Here is a 17,760-nt window from a genome sequence, read left to right on the forward strand (position 1 = left end):
CCGGCCCTCGAAGAAATCCAGTTTGACATTCCTGGTCTATGTCATCTAACCATTGAAACCAGATGCAGGACTGATGTATGGCCTCACCTCACAGCCAGTGATGATGTGATGTGATTTGCTGTCCAGATGGGCTTCCATAGGTTCCATGAAAAGCTCCAATAAATATCTTCTAATTTGATTTGAAAGGTTAATCTACAATGTCTTTTCCATTTAACTTTTGGACTAATACCAATATAAAGAGCTTACACATTGGAACAGTTCCAAGTGTAATCTTATACACCAGGGGTGTCAAAGTGGTGGCCATGCTGGCCACACATATGCCCATCTTAGTGAAGGAGAAAAAAGTCATGATACTTAACATGACAACACCATGATGGTGCGAGTTTGACCCCCATGTTATAGTGTATATAATTGTGTTGTGGCCCAGCACACAACACAATTGTGTTGTGGTCCGTTGGAGCTGCCGATGGACTCCGATAGGGAGGATAGTGAGTCTGCTGTGGAAGATGTGGAGGACCCTGAACAGGGGTCAGACTCAGAGCAGGGACCACAGAGGCTGATTGGCCACCAGGAGGCGCCTGAGGCATGGAGCAATGGGGAAGATCAAAGAGAGTTTGTTCCTGATGCCAGGAGAAACGGAGGCAGCAGTTACGGAGATAGACTCATAAGAGATAATCAAGCCCAGGTGGTTGTGGCTCGGTCCCTCCCAAGAGAGTATATAAGAAGAGACTTTGGGAGGAGTCCTATTGATGGACACAACCATTCATAATAATCTGGAGAACTCATTGTCTGGTCTATCTTGTGTTCCTGTGTCTGTTGGAGTCTGGGTTGCTGCCAATGTCTTGCCAGTGAGTCGTGTCTGGGCTTTCAGCCAACAGGATTATAATTGCTGTGAATAAAGAGTGGCAAACAGCTAAGCCTGTGTCTGTTCATTATCAGATGGAGGGGAGCCAGAACATAATTGTATCTCGAAATTGTTTACAGTTTCTCTTTTAAAGTTTCTCTCCAAGTTGATAGTGTTTCCCACTTATTCTATGCTTAGCCTTACCTGGCTAAACCTCCACCAGACTAATGCACAAGAGCAATACTTATCCAATTGTAAAATTCTGCAGAGTAAAATGGACCACACAATTAGATAAGTCAATAGCTGAATAGCCAAATAACCTTCAATAGGAGCTTCAGAAACACTTATTTTGAAACAACACAAAGCATCTTAAGCAGCCAGAACATTCCCTCAAAACTGTGGATGGATGCTAAAATTAGCATGTTTTAGTGGAAGGGCACAAAAATAAACAATCAAGGAAATATCAAATGGCTCAGCGTCTCTCTCTTGGGTACATGGCATAGCTGTGGATTTAGATTTGGAATTGTTTTGTATTATTTTCTTTCTTTCTTTCTTTCTTTCTTTATTTATTTATTTATTTATTTATTTATTTATTTATTTATTTATTTATTAGACTTATATACCGCTTCATAGGGCTTTCATCCCTCTCTAAGCGGTTTACAGATTTTTTAGCAAATTGAGTCAGCAATTTGGCCCCACAGTCTGGGTCCTCATTTCACCCACCTCGGAAGGATGGAAGGCTGAGCCGACCTTGAGCCGGTGAGGTTTGAACCGCTGATCTGCAGATCACAGCCAGCTGAAGTGGCCTGCAGTACTGCACCCTAACCACTGCGCCACCTCGGCTCTTATTGATTTGTGTCTCACATTTATAAACCACCCATCTCTGGGCAGTGTACAATAGAATGTTAAAATGTAAAACAGTATATATAAAAGTTAAAAATGAAAAGGAGGCAAGAGTGAGTGAACACTATTGAAATCAATTAAATGGTGAAGGGAGGTCTAATCAGCTTCAGCCATGTTTTAATTCCTTTTTGGAAGGTCAGGAGAGTGGGGCACTGCTTCACCTCCAGGGAAATGGCAGAGAAGGCACTTCCTAAGCATCACCAATCAGAGTCCTTAATTGATTAGGTCTATAAAATACTTTTACTTTACTTTATGGACATTAAAAGTAAGAAACCTAGCAGAGATGCCTAAAATATCAGCATATCTCAAGGATCACTCAAATAAGAGATATAAATTGGAGTGGAGAAGATGGATTGACTATACTCAAAATAAATATGGGACTAAGAAATTCCAGATAGTTTATTACTGAAGAAACAAGGAATGATATAATCTGTTTAGAGTTAGACTAGCAAAGAGAAGTTAAAGCTCAAATGGAAGATGATACTAACTTCTTTTTAAGTTTATTTTAGAAAATCTTTGTTAAAGATTTATACCCTGTACTGGTTCTGGAAAGTCGGGGGGGGTTGGGGGGGTTGGGTTTGGGTGGGGTGGGTAGGGGGAGGGAGGTAAACATTTGTAAAAGTTTTTTTTCAAAAATTTTTAATAAAAAAAATACTTTTACTTCCTGTCCAGGTGCGAAAGGCTGATGTAATGGGACAAAGATGATACTGCAGTTTTTAAGTAGTTATGATTTTAATCACATTATTAGGAACCACACAGCAACGAATAGAATGGAATGGAATGGAACAGAACAGAATACAATAGACTAGAATGAGTTGAAAGGGATTTTAGAGGTCTTCTAGTCCAGCCCCCTGGTCAAGAAGGAGTTGTCCAAATGAAGTTGGGGATACTGACACAAACTTGTAATTTTATATAAATAAATATACTTATTCAAATTTACAGCAGACAGTTAGGAACAAAGGAAGATCATGAGGTAAATCAAAGAGTATATAGAGCACACAGAAGGAAAAAGGTGGGAAAACAAGGAAGCTCCCCCTTTACACCTAAGGAAACAATCACAGCATAGATTGCCTCATGAAGGAGCCAGAATTCTCCAAATGTTGGAAATGCCACAAAACGCCAGGGTCATATTATCACATGTGGTGGACATATAAAAGCAGAAAAATACTGGGCAAGAATTCGAATGTGGTTGGAGAAGATGACGCAGGGACATATTGAATTAAAACCTGAATGTCAGCGTTCCAAATATCATGCAGAATTAAATCAGAGTCCAAGGCAGAGCTATCCTTAAAGTTCCAATTTAATAAGTCAGACATGTTGGCATCGTGCTGTGGAATCCCAATTCTGGAAATTACATCAGAATCCCACCCAGTTAAAAGTTCATGATCTTGTCCCCACACCCACAAATCCATCACATGGTCCAAACTTCTTCCACGCTGGCATCTCCACCCAGCTGCTTCTAGTCAGTTGCAGAGATGCGGAGACAAAAGATGACCTTGGGCTTCTAGAAAAGAATGACAACAACACATTCCACCATTCTACTCCTTTCTATTCCCCCCTCCCAACTACTACACTAATGAAACAGCATAATGAAATAAGAGAGAGTGTGGCAGGCCAAAGATCCTAAAAGAGATATAACTGCAGGCCTGACAGGCGGCCTCTCCTCAGAAGAAAAATGTTTCCTGAAAAGAGAATAACATAAAAGTTAACATAACACAATTAACCACCTCTTCCACTCCCAGGGGACCCTTTGGCTTATCAGGAAACTTATCATGGAATTGTTCTACTAACTTCTCCACTTTTAAATTCCAGCTTTTCACCCAAACAAAGGGTAATCCTTCCATTGCACTAAATACTGTAAGGAACCCCTATTCAGCCTGGAGTCTACAATCTTTTCCACCTCAGATTTTGTTTCCCCTTCTATTACTACAGCAGGAGGGAAAGCTTGGGTGGATGGTCTTGTGCTAGACCCAATTACTGGTTTCAGCAAGCTAGAATGAAATTCTGGGCCAATGTTCCCTAGACTTCTGGGTAGACTGAGTTGAACTGTAACTGGGTTAACTATCTTCACTATTGGGAATAGACCTAGAAATTTGGACCAAATTCCTTGCTAGGCATTCTTAATCTTATGTATTTGGTAGACAAAGAAACTTTGTCCCCCACATGGAAGGGGGTTTGGAGCGAGGAGTGTTTATCAGCTTCTGCCGCATCTGCTAGAGCCTTCTTTGTATTCTCCCATCCTTTCTTTAGTATGTCCATCCATTCATTCAAAGACATGGAGAAGGGAGGTTCTCTAGGCAGCTCAGGCATGGCAACAAATTTCATGTCACTGGTAATCTGGAAAACTGTTAATCCCAAGATGCTATGGACCGCATCGTTGTATGCCACTTCAGTGAAGGGTAGCAAGTCTGACCAATTGTCTTGCTGATAGTCCACATACCACCGGATGTATTGTTCCACCACCACATTGGCTCTCTCTGCTGCGCAGTTCATGCTGGGATGAACCTCTGAGCTAACTTCTTGTGTGGACCCAATGGATCTCAGGACCTCTCTCCAGAACTTGGCTTTGAACTGGACTCCGCAGTCTGAAATGATCCTCTTGGGCAATTTGTGTAAGCGATAAATGTGTTTCACAAACATTTTCACTAATTTCTTTGCAGACGGCAAACCTGAACAAGCGATGAAGTGCACCTGCCTGGAAACTAAATCAATAACTGTTCAAATTACTTTGTTCCCACTGCTGTCTGTTAGTTCCATGATAAAGTCCATTGCAACTTATTCCCATGGTTGGTTAGGGCTGGCCACTCATTGTAGCAGTCCAGAAGATTTCTCTGGCCATGGTTTCATTGTTGCACAAGTAGCACAGCTTTTTACGTAATCCTCCACCTCTGATTCCATCTTTGGCCACCAAAATTGATGCCTGGCATGGTGGAGCGTTTTTAGGAATCCAAAGTGGCCTCCTAGTTCTGCCCCATGGCTTCGCTGTAGAACTTCCAGCCTCAACCCTGTGGGGACGTACAGTTTGGACCCTTCCCAGGCTAATCCATTCTTCATCATTAGAATTACCTGGTTATTGTTGAGCCACTGGTGTGTTGGGAACGTCAATTTCATAGCTATTACACACACACACACTCCTAAACAGGGCCAGTATGTGGCAGTGGGAAGGAACATTGGATCGGTCTCAGAACACTCTATAAGGGTGCCCCACCTGTTTGCAGTACAAAGATTGTGAATCCCACTGGTGATGCCCCTTTCTGTGGAATTAAAAATAGGACCCCAAAAAACAATAATCAAGTCTCATTGTAGTTATTATTTATTCAGTAAGTACTGGAGAAGTTTCTCTCCAGAAAATAGTAGGAGAAAAATCTAAGACAAAAGAATTGCAGTCAAATATATACATTTCAGGAAAGGAAGACAAAATGTTAATTATGAATAAAAAGTAAAGGTTCCTCTCGCACATATGTGCTAGTCATTCCCAACTCTAGGGGCTGTGCTCATCTCTGTTACAAAGCTGAAGAGCCAGCGCTGTCCAAAGATGTCTCCATGGTCATGTGGCTGGCATGACTAAATGCCGAAGGCACACAGAATACTGTCACCTTCCCAACAAAGGTGGATTCTATTTTTCTACTTACATATTTACAAGCTTTCGAACTGCTAGGTTGGCAGAAGCTGGGACAAATAACGGGAACTCACTTTGTTATGCAGTGCTAGGGATTCGAACTGCCAAACTGCTGAACATTCTGATTGACAAGCTCAGTGTCTCAGCCACTGTGCCACTATGTCCCTTTTTTACTTATTTGATAATTAATTGATACTTAATTATTTTATATTTAATAAATATTAATTAATGTTAATCATACATATTGTCAGGCCTGTAGTTATGTTCCTTTTAGGATCTTTGGCCTGCCATACTTTCTATTATTTCACTATTGTCAGCACTCCTTCATTCAAAAATCAGGAAAGAAAACCACAGGACTCCATTGACAGAAATCAAGTGTACTTTTACTAATTATAAATGAACAGAAGCGAAGCAAAGCAAAGTCTGATTATTTAGGCGTGAAAGCAAATAATATATTGTATAATTCATTCCACTCCCCTTGGCATCCCGTGCACAGTCCAATCATAATTCTCCCAAGTGTCAGGTGTGAGATAACTTCAAAAGGCATCACCAGGATGGAATGCTGGTTCCATTGGCCTTGGCGGGAAACACTCCTCCTCCACATGCGCAGTAAGGTGGACAGTTCAAACTCTAGAATCTTCCTCCAGCACAACAATCAGTCCCCTCCCAAATACCATGCCCCCCCTCCCCGTTTCAATGGCAGCCGAAGCAGCAGCAAAGCGGAGGCTGACAACTATGCTGTTTCATTATTGTAGTAATTGGGAGGGGGGAATAGAAAGGAGTAGAATTGTGGAATGTGTTGCTGTCATTCTTTTCTAGAAGCCCATGGCAGTGTGGCAGAGGAAGATTAGACCATGTGATGGATTTATGGGTGTGGGGACATGATCATGAACTTTCAACTGGGTGGAATCTCAGGAAGTTTTCAGAATTGGGATTTCACAGATGTGCTAAGATGTCTGACTGATTAAATTGGAACTTTAAGGATCATTTTACCTTGGACTCTGATTTAATTCTGCATGATACTTGGAATGCTGACACATATGAATATTTAGATATTATGAAAGCTTGAATATTCATAATTAGCAAACCTCAAGATTCTTTCTTGTCCATCTACTGTTATTATTTTCAAGGAACAGTAATGGTCTAAATAAAAAGAAACCCATTATTCACATTGCTATAGAAATTTCTGTAATGAGAAATCAGGGTTTCAAGCCTGCCGGTTGCATTCCTTCTATTTCTATTTGATAACACGCTCCCACTTCTTGAAAAACATGTTTTCCCCACAATACTGTCTTCCAGGTGCCTTTTAATTATTTCCAACAAATTGTTTAGTAAACGAATGGTGAACACCTTTTGCTAGACTTGGACTGTTGAGAGTTGAAATTCCTCCACTTCACATTTCCATATTTCTTCTAGTTGTGAGCTGCTCCCTTGTATTCAGGTTTGGCCTGAGGAGGATAATGTAGCACTTGGGGATGAAGATGCAACCCAGCAGCCCAGCACTGGAGGCCAAGATGGAGAAGACCTGAACAGCCACCATGTATTTCCCTTTGGTGCTCAGATAGGTGGGAACAAATGTCACCCAAACACTGCAGAAGACCAGCATGCTGAAGGTGATCAGCTTGGCTTCGTTGAAGGCCCCAGGCAGATTCCTGGCCAGGAAAGCCACCGTGAAACAGATGGCAGCCAGGAAGCCCATGTAGCTGAGGGTGACGTAGAACATGACAACAGCCCCTTCGTTGCATTGCAGGATGATCTCTCCAGGCTGGGAGTGGAGGTCAGAGTCAGGAAATGGAGGAGAAATGCCCAGCCAAATGGAGCAAATGATCATTTGAATGGCAGAACAAAAAAAGATAATGGAGTTGGCCAAACTCTTCCCCAACCATTTCTTCACTCGGCTCCCTGGTTTTGTGGCCAGGAAAGCTAGCACCACTGTGATTGTTTTGGCTAAGACAGAAGAAACAGCAACTGAGAAGATGATGCTGAAAACTATTTGACGGAGAAGACAGGTTTCTTTCCTTGGTTGACCAATGAAGAGAAAAGGAGTCAAGAAGCAAAGCAGGAGGGAGACCAGGAGGATGTAAGAGAGATCCCGGTTGTTGGCTTTGACAATGGGAGTGTCTTGGCATTTGATGAATATGATTAACACAAAGCCTGTGGCTAGGAACAAAAGTAGGGCAAATGAGGTCTGGATGATGCCTAGGAGTTCTTCATAAGACAGGTAGGTTAGAATTTTGGGGATACATTGGACTCGGTCCTCATTTGGATATTTATCAACCAGACACTTGGTGCATTTTTCTGCATCTGAGTAAACCAAAAAACAATATTTCTATCATATCTGTTTACCTCTCAAAAATATTTTATTTGGACAGATCATAATACCAGCACCATTTTTCAAGATTCATTTCTTCACATCTCCACAGGGATAAGGTAAAAAGAATATTATTAAAAATAGTGTAGGAAGCCCCCTCCCCAAACAAAGTATGCATTATTCTTAATATTAAAAAAGATGCAGAGTAGAACATTTTCCCTGAAGTAGAAGAGGAGGGAAATATTCTTAAATGCAGAAAGCAGCCCCAGTCTTCCTATTAGAGGTAAACAGCCACCAGGAGAAGCATGAAGTGGTTAGTCTTTAGGAATTAAGATTTTGTATCCATTCAGAAAGATTGGGCCACTCTATTCCTAAGCAAAGGGCAACCAAAAATTCCAAATAAGCAACACAACAGACAAGGAGCCAAAATTGACAAGATTAGCTCAAACAAACAAAAACCTAGGATTCGAATTTTCCTTTTTGCCTGTAGAGACAACAATGACCCCTACATGATTCCATAGGGTTCCAGCAATAACCATTAAAATATTAAAAAACATATTTTTGAACAGGAACAGGCATCTCAATCACAAAGCCCTAAAGAATATATAAAAGCCCATACATTCTCAACCCCATTTTGTCAGCCACCCCAGAAACATGCTTCTATCACTAGTTTCTGGCTACCAAACAAACAGACCTTTCCTATAGCCTGCCTTCATTTTATTTTCAGCATCTTTCTCCTGGCTTGGAACCGTACTGGATTTTTCTTCCAAGAGTAGCGATATTTCTAATTGTCTATGAAATTTGGGGAAGTCTTAGAACTTGAATGATTTCCAGTGAAATGTGCAGAAACTTCATAGGAAACAACATTTTTAGAATGAATAATGAATCAGTTAATATGTCTAGACTAACTTACTTGTTACTGCCAGGTGGCACTTGTTAAAATCCTGGACTCACATGATGTATATCTTATGAGAAATCTCCTTCTGCCAATTATCTGCAATGGCTTCTGGGAGTGGTGGTACCTCATCTGAGCATCAAATGCTATATAAAGAAGTAGTGATTAGTGTGCAATGAGCTGCACTCATTGTAGAGCAGAGATATCATTGACTTCAACTAGAAGGAGAGGCCCAGTGGTGGGATTCAATTTTTTTTTACTACTGGTTCTGTGTGCATGGCTTGGTGGGTGTGGAATGGCTTAGTAGGTGTGCCAGGGGAAGGACACTGCAAAATCTCCATCGATCAGCTGGGAGGTAGAGAATAGAAGAGGGTGGGGCCAGTCAAAGGTTGTATTTACCAGTTCTCTGAACTACTCAAAATTTCTGCTACTGGTTCTCCAGAACTGGTCAGAACCTGCTGAGTACCATCTCTGGGGAGGCCCATTTTGAATGCATTTCAAAAAGTGTTCCAGGAAGACAATTAATCAAATATCATAAATTCCTAGAGAGATTAATGCAGAAGGAGACATCTAAGCTAAAAAAAACCCAAAGAGATATTTCCTCTGGCAGTAGTAAAGCTTGTGCAATCTGCCACACCCTGATAACTCAACCTAGCCCTCCTTCAAGGTCTGATATATGTCTTTTAACTTACACTTTCATGAAAATGCTCTGAATGAAGTAAATTCCAGGAGGCCTGCTTTTTCTTTGGTATAACCCACCGTCCTGAGTGGAGATGGTCCCTTCTGGACAAGGAACACAGTCATAGCAGCAAACTGGCTCTCCCTCTCGAACCTTCTTGACAAATCCTGGATGACAATTTTCTACACATTTAGACTGAGGTAGAGGCTAAGAAGAACAACAAAAAATGCCAAAGAAATATATTAGGATTCATATCCATGGAAAATGGAAGTCAACATGAACATATATTAAGTTGTCTTTGGGCTTCACTTACATAAGGATGGAATGTCTACCTAATTGCTAAGTGTTGCAGGAGATACAACTATTGACAGATTCTTCATTTAGTTCATCTCTTTTGCTTTTGGAATATCTCAATGCAATAAAAGGCTTTTCTGCTTGATAAAATATGGAGGGAACAAATTAAAAAAAAGATTTAGGTGTTAAGTGGCAATCAGTGGCTTCCTCCTCGTGGATGTATGGACATGAATTCTCCATTTTTCATGGATGATTGTAAAGTATGATGATACGTTCATGTTAAGCTTTAAAACAAATGTTATTCTAAAATGTTTCTTAACATTTTATTCAATTAGATGAAGAAAGAAATCTCTCACTTGTAGGATTTCAACAGATTTCTTCTGGATTTCACAAAACGTTGCAAATTTGTTCCCCTTTGAAAGTAGTCCAAAATAATCTCCCAGTTGAGATATATAGGAAAAATTCTTTATAATCTAGTTAACTTTAAAGGGCATATTCTTTCTTTATTTGTATCTTTATTCCTTCAGTTTATATGGTAGCTATCTTGGTCAATTGAGACTAACTCTGACTGCCTGATTTTGAGAATTGGAATTAGATGAGATGGAGGTAACATCATGATAGCCGAGGTGGCGCAGTGGTTAAATGTAGCACTGCAGGCTGACAGCAGTTCAGCAGTTCGGCTGTTCAAATCTCACCGGCTCAGGGTTGACTCAGCCTTCCATCCTTCCGAGGTGGGTAAAATGAGGACCCGGATTGTTGTTGGGGGCAATATGCTGACTCTGTAAACCGCTTAGAGAGGGCTGAAAGCCCTATGAAGCGGTATATAAGTCTAACTGCTATGATAACATATCCCTCAAACAGAGTAAATCGGATATTTCTGCTACAGAACATAGGACATGAGTATGAATCCTGTGTCAGAAAGGGATATTTCTACTTCCCAGATAGTTTCTAGCAGGAAAAAGGCGGTCCTAATTCTGTTATTCAAACTGGTCAGTCCTAGAGGAGATGAACCCTGGCTGCTCTTTAGAAGGCCAGATCCTGAAGTTGAAACTCAAATACTTTGGCCACCCATTGAGAAGGAAGGACTCACTGGAGAAGAGCCTCATGCTGGGAAAGATGGAGGGCAAAAGAAAAATGGGATGACAGAAAATGAGAGGGCTGGATGGAGTCACTGAAGCAGTAGGTGTGATCTTAAATGGACTCTGTGGGATGGTAGAGGACAAGAAGACCTGGAGAAACATTGTTCATGGGTCGCAATGGGTCAGACACAACTTTGCAACTAAGAACAACAACATTTTTGTTATATAGGTCTCTAGTTACACCACATTAGGAATCCTGTGTCCATTTCTGGAGACCTCACTTAAAAAAGTTATTGAAAAGATTGAATGAGTCAAGAGATGGGCAACAATAATGATGCAAAGTCTAAGAGATAAAACTTATCAAGTGTCAACCTCTAAACAATCCTGGCTAAAACCATTTTCTTTTGATTCTCTCACACATTGGGAGGAATGTTTGGAACGCTATTCCCACCAATGCCAGACATAACAGGGAATACTCCCATGGGAACCAAGGTCATTTCCCAAAGGTGCTGAGTGAGAACAGAGAAGAATCCCTGAAGAGCCTCCAATTGAGTTAGTTGGACAATGTCACCTTTGACACTCAGGGGAGGGAAACATTGACACTTTTAATTATACTGAAAGGTAGGAAACAATTTGAGTTCATTTTACATTTAATCATTGCCAATATAATGTTCTCAATAAAAATATTTAAGGAAGGTTCCCCTCAGAGTTCTGATTTGATTGGGATCATTATTCAGAACCTTGACATTAAAACAACTCTACTGGACTCTAAAGAAGAGTTACTGAGCCCCGACCACCTATCTGATTCCTTTGAGTATCAACTTGCAAAGCATCCCTGGCCTGTTCTCCAGTTGTGATAGGCAAGTGGGATGGGAACATGAACTTGCAGCTGTGGTGAAGCAGCACGTAGGTAAAAAAAAAAAAAAAAAGCACATTCCAGCCGTATCTCTGTCAAGGTCATCTCCCAGGGTGGATTTCCTTTGAAGCTTGGCTCAAGGCTCATGATTTAATTAAGTCATTGGTCAGACCCTGACAGCAAGTCAACTCTCTAAAAAGTGGTGGCTTACAGGGGCCAACATGAGGAGGGAAGAGCAACACTGAATGAGCCACTCCGATTCAGGAGTAAATTGGATGGGGACTCAGATCAGCTGGCTCTAGTCCGTGACTCAAACCAGTCACTGTACACCATGACGATGCTAACCATGGTGAATCAGCAGATGAAGACAATGATGTGATGTCTATCACCTCAAATCCTCCAAGGGGAAGAATGTGGCCACAGAAAACAGGCAACCAACATGTGCTGGTTGTGGCAACAATCACCCGCAAATGGTGTGTAAGTCAAAAAGTGCCATTTGTCAAAGATGTGGAAAGAAAGGACATTTGGCCAAGGACCGAGCCCTTCCTGCTGCTGCAAGCTATACCTGAAGCAGCATTAGCCACTCTGCCCAGTAAAGGCTCCAGAGCTATTAGTCTTGAGATGGACTCTTGTAGGTTGGGACAAACACATCACTGCCCTGCCTACCTAAAAGACTACTTATGTTAAGTTGTGATTATACTGACCATAATACTCCATCTTAGTGGGGAGGCATGTTATTTATTGTATATGGTTGACAGTTGAAGTTCTTAGTCTGGTCCTCTGTTGGAGTGGGAAATACTCTCTCCTGATTGGTTGTTTGGCTGAGCAGTTTCCTATAAAAGGAGCTGTGTTGGCCAGGGAGTTCAGTTGCCTCACAGGCAGTAAATAAAGAGTTGTTAGAAGTCACTCAGGCCTCACCTCCATTCATCTCCTGGAACTTAACAACTTACTTTACTATTGAGCCATGCTTATCTTACTTGAAATGGGTCTTAAGGCTTTGGAAAACAGAGAAAGACACTAATATTTAACCCACCTTATTGAGCAACTTTAGCTGTGAAAGAGCATCTTGTGTGATAATTAATCTCTGCCTTTCAAAATTCCCCAAAATAATTTTGAAGGGATCTTCTTTGGGTAGAACCACCATACTTATGATTCTCAAATCTGCCACCATATCTCCATTTTCATCCAAGTAGAGTTTTTTATTGGAAAGATTCCAAAATTGATTCTTCTTTAGAAAGGAATGAAGCTAGAATGGAATTGGCCAGTAATTTTAAAATCATAAACTTGGTTTCTCATCTCATGTGATCTTTCTATATTTAAATCTTTCTTCTACAATTATCTAATTTGTAAAGGTTTTTAGACAGGTGAACAAGAGTTATTCAAAGCAAAAGTTCTACAAAATTTGCCAAGCATATATTGACAAAATGCATATTCACAAAGTATAATTGATAACATTTGTGAACGTTCTAGAGTAGGTCCCAAATAACTTAAGAAAGAAACAAATCAATGGTTTTTTTCATAAATTCTTTGAAAGCAACAGGGAATTACTAAAAAGCATGGATTTGTCAAGAAGAAAGTTATCAGACTAATCTTCTCCTAGGAGACCAGCTTCAGAAATATGGTGAGATGAGATAGTTCTACTTTAATGTAAGACTAAATTCACAGAAGCTTGCATGCCTGAAAGTATAAATCTCCCACCAGCTCTTTTTAAAGCCTGAAAATTTAGGGCGGCTGATTCCTGAATATCTTTGTCTGCATGTTTACCAGCTAGAACAGGTGTCCCCAGTCCTCAGGCCATGGCTGGTTCAATCAGAATAGAGCTGGAAGGGACCTTGGAGGTCTTTTAGTCCAACCCACTGCGGAAGGAGGAGAGCCTATACCATTTCAGACAACTGACTGTCCAGTTTCTTATTAAAAATCTCCAGGGATGCTGCACCTTCAACTTCTGAAGGCAAGCTTTGCTATTCCATTGGTTAATGGTTCTCACTGTTAGGAAGTTTCTCCTTAATTTCAGGTGCTCTGACTCAGGCGTTCTTAGAAAACAATAAGCAAAGTCTTGATCCCAAGAAAACCTCTTTTATTTACATGACTGAGATTTCTCTTCATTCACAGTCAGCACAGTTTAGCAAACAGTCTTTCAGAGGAATGTTTATCTACACACACCCTATCTCCTTTAGAGAACTAGTTTCCAAACACAGAGCAAAGCAAAACTTGCACAGAGTCTCCTGTAATCACAAACAGAACTTTCCAGACAGAATGAATGAATTGTTTCCAGCAAAAGCCCACTGCCCATTCATGCTTCTTTTGTTTCCTCTGGGAGGGGCCAATCACCTCAAAGGTGTGGCTTTACTCTTAAGTCAACCCTGCTTTGTTAGTTGTTCTTGTCTTCTGGGACCTCTGCGCATGTGCACACTGGGAACAGGCTTCAGCTGTTCTTCTGCCTCACTGCTGTCTAACTCCCTCTTTGCCTCTGATGCAGAGCCCTCATCTGAGCTTTCCTCAACCCCCAGGACTGGCCCATGTTCCTCCCCAACCTCCTCACTGTCCGACTCTGCTGCCAGCTCCATTGGCCACCAACAGGCCACAACATCAGATTTCTTTTCTCCTTGATTAGTTTCCATGCATTGTTTCTTGTCCTGCCCTTGGATGCTTTGGAAAATAAATTGACTCCTCTCTTCTTTGTGGCAGCCCCTCAAGTACTGGAATACTGCTTTCATGTTACTTCTCAACCTTCTTTCCTCTAGACTAGCTAAACCCAAATCCTCTTACCTGCCATGGCTGCCGTCTTGGAGTCACCAAACTCCTTTCCTCCTCCTTCCTTCTCCTCCTGGATCTGGATGAATATGCAGCATTCAAGGTGTGGGCCAGAGTCTTAATGGTAATGGAAGTATCTTCATGTTTTTTTATCCGGATACTCTTGCCTTTCTTTTGGGTCTCCAGTGGTGCTTTCTCGGTGCATCTTCTCCAGCCTTTGACAGAAAAGATATGCTTAGAGAAAGAACAGTGAAAAGACTTTTCTTTAAACTGGGGATCTAGAAAGTAATAAGGTTCAAAGGCATCATCTTTTGGTTTTTCTTTTTCCTGAAAATTAAAGGTCCAAATACTATGGACATATTTGAGAACTTTGTCCTTTTTGAATCCAATTTCTGCCAATACTATCAGGATCCAAACTTTCCCCTCAATGGGTCCTGGCAATCTCTTAAATAATAAATGGAAAAGAAGAATTCTCTCCAAAGAGGAATCATTTTCTGTCAGATCATCAAAGACATTGAGTTGTTTCCACTTATTGAGGGAATTCCTGATGGATGTGTGATCATGCTTGGAATATTGGCTTGATATAACAACATAAATTCCATTCCTGAGAAGCATGGGAGTAAAAGTCCTCAAGAAATTATCTCCCTTCTCTGTATCTGCAGCAAAGAGACCAATTAAGGTCCATCTGAAATAGAGGAGCAGTTGGACAATTCTTGAGTAGCTGATCCCTTCTTTGGGGATCATCTGGTAAAAAGGGAGAGATTGATCCTTGTCACTCTGTATCTCTGAAGCTATTCCACAAGCTATCTGTAAAAACAATGATGAATCCTATATTATATTTGGGGTTAGTTCAAGTCCAAAACATTAGCTTTTAATAAGCCCAAGTTTGTCTGATGAACAGATTAGAATAGCTTATCATTGCTTAGCCATTAGGTCATACCAAGATATAAATGATCAAACATGGAATATTAACAAGATCTTATATGAAATGGCATACAAGAAATCAATTAAGCAAACTAGAAGCTCCCAACTGGATATGGCAGCTATCCAAAGCTCTGTTGATGCAGCCTTGGACTGCATTGGCACACGGCAGCATACTTAACTGATAGTCTACCAGGACAACTAGATCCCTTTCACAGCTATTACTGTTGAGCTAGGTACAGTGGTGGGATTCAGCCAGTTCGCACCTATTCGGGAGAACCGGTTGTTAACTGTCTAAGCAGTTTGGAGAACCAGTTGTTGAAAGAAATCTCCTTTTGTTTTTCCCCCACTTTACAGCGCTAATCCTGTAAGGAAGGCAGGAAGGAAACATTCTGGTGTTGTTTCTAGCTAATCTTTGTTGCCCTGCTTACAGAAACTGCCTCTTCAGTTAACCCTTATTACATTGTAACAGCTAAGGCGAAGTGCCCATTGACCTGAGTGACATTGAGTTGGCCACACCCACCCAGTCACAAGACCACCAAGCCATGCCTACCCAGCTGGTAATTAGGGCAGAGAACCGGTTGTTAAATTATTTGAATCCCACCACTGGCCAAGTACCACCTTTATTCATCACTGTATCGCATTTCATTGGATAAGGCCCAGTACTCCGTTCTGTCAAGATAAATCTGAATTTTGAATCCATCTTCCAATATGTTATAAACTCCATCCACCCACCACCAGCTTGGTGTCATCTGCAAATTTGATGACTTCCACTTCTATCTCCTCATCCACATCATTTATGAAGATGCTGAAGTGGACTATGACAGAATTTTGAATGGACACACTTCCCTCCATATAGGTGTAGTTCCATTGAGGTCTTTCAAAAGCTTACTTGTTCTTCAGCAAGAATTTTTTTGTTCATCCACTTGCTTTCAACTCTACTCAAGAGGAACTTAGCAATTCCTTTAGCCCCCGTAGATATTAGATCAATGGGCCAATAATTGCTAGGATAATTTTTATTCCATTTCATATACATACAAAATAGTATTGTCACCTTCCACCCAACTGGATTTAACAAGTATTATGTACATGTGTAAATTATCCTACTAATAGAGACCCCACCAGTGAGAAGCCAGTTATTTTTTTAATTAGTTCAGTTAGTAGAATGTCCCTCCAGAATTCTTATTGCTCTTCAAGCATTTTCTAATGAATTATGAAAATATTAGGGTTAGAGTTTTTTAAATAATGTGTTTAATCAATGCTAGTTGTCACTATAAATCAGTAAGATATATGGGATTTAACACCTTAGGATAAATTAATCCATTGGGATTCTTTACATGGATCTGTGATTTGTCCCCCATAAAAAATATAATTATTTGGTTAAGATGACATATAAACTATGACCTTCACTGCTGCACTATTCTTTTGTACAGAAGACACCTTGATTGGACATAGATCCTCTCCTCACCTTCATATATGTGTAGCAGAAGCTACACATGAGGTACCATGTTTGCTTTGATCTTTGTCTCCTCCTCATCTGTATCCCAAACTCTTGCCATGATATCTACAATGGCCATGATGAAAAACAGCTCTTGAATTCCATAGAGAAGATATGATTCGCTCTGTCACTCACCCATTACCATCCCACTTACTTTACCAGATAGCAAAACACACACACACACATACACAAACCTGTGGAACTTTGTAGGGGCCTACTAATGTTGAAATCTGGATAGAGTAATCCTTGAGAGTTGCATCAACAAGAGCTAAAATGTTGTCCTTTCTTCCACAACTGTAGTTGGGAACATTGGCTTCTCCAGTAGAGAGCATGTCCATCAAGGCATCTGAAGTTCCAAGTGTATTGACTAAGTTGTCACAGACGTTGTAGCCTAGTGTGAGATTGTGCAGGAGCTGGGAATTCTTGTCAACCACTTGAATGTCAGTAATAAAACGTACCATTACTGAGATATCCAAAGGTGAACTAATGTTTTAAAAAAAAACATTTTTACCATCATCACCAACAGCAGTAACAAAATACTTTTTTTCAATATTTTCAATATTTCAATATAATCCTCTTTGTCTCGAAAAGAATACTGAGCTTTAAATTAATAAAAAACTTAAAATCAGAGACAAATGATAATCACTCATCATCATTAAATTTTTATTAGTGTTGAGAAGAAAGGCTGCAGGGGATAATAGTTAGAAATATATCATTATTTGTAACAGTGCTGTTCATCTCTGCAATAAGGATTTAATATCATTCAAGGATAAGAGCAGAAAAATCATAAAAGGAGGTTTCACAAATGACCCAAACTAGCAAGTATGAAAACAAACCATACACTATTCCTCTAAGGATTAGGCATTGAATATAGAATAGAATAACAAAGTTGGAAGGGATCTTGGAGGTCTTCTAGTCCAACCCCTTGCCGGGACAAGAAACCCTACACCACCTCAAACAAATAGTTATCCAGCATCTTCTTAAAATCTTCCAGTGTTTGAGCATTCACAATTTCTGGGGCAAGTTGTTCCATTCATTAATTGTTATAACTGTCAGGAAATTTCTCCTTAGTTCTAAGTTGCTTCTCTCCTTCATTAGTTTCCACCC

At 40.5% G+C, this 17,760-nt stretch overlaps 1 protein-coding gene across 1 annotated transcript; it reads right to left on the bottom strand.

The window, feature by feature from the left end:
* Positions 1 to 2,784: 2,784 nt before the first annotated feature.
* LOC116523648 (vomeronasal type-2 receptor 26-like) lies at positions 2,785 to 17,114 on the bottom strand. The gene is made up of 4 exons (XM_032238777.1): positions 16,848 to 17,114; positions 14,250 to 14,313; positions 6,949 to 7,526; positions 2,785 to 2,790 (listed from the first exon to the last, which is right to left on the bottom strand). Exons 1-4 carry the CDS (start codon positions 17,112 to 17,114, stop codon positions 2,785 to 2,787), a joined length of 915 nt encoding a protein of 304 aa, XP_032094668.1.
* Between the last annotated feature and the right edge of the window lie 646 nt (positions 17,115 to 17,760).

Source organism: Thamnophis elegans, unplaced genomic scaffold (genome assembly GCF_009769535.1).
Source record: "Thamnophis elegans isolate rThaEle1 unplaced genomic scaffold, rThaEle1.pri scaffold_80_arrow_ctg1, whole genome shotgun sequence".
Taxonomy (NCBI): Eukaryota; Metazoa; Chordata; class Lepidosauria; order Squamata; family Colubridae; genus Thamnophis; species Thamnophis elegans.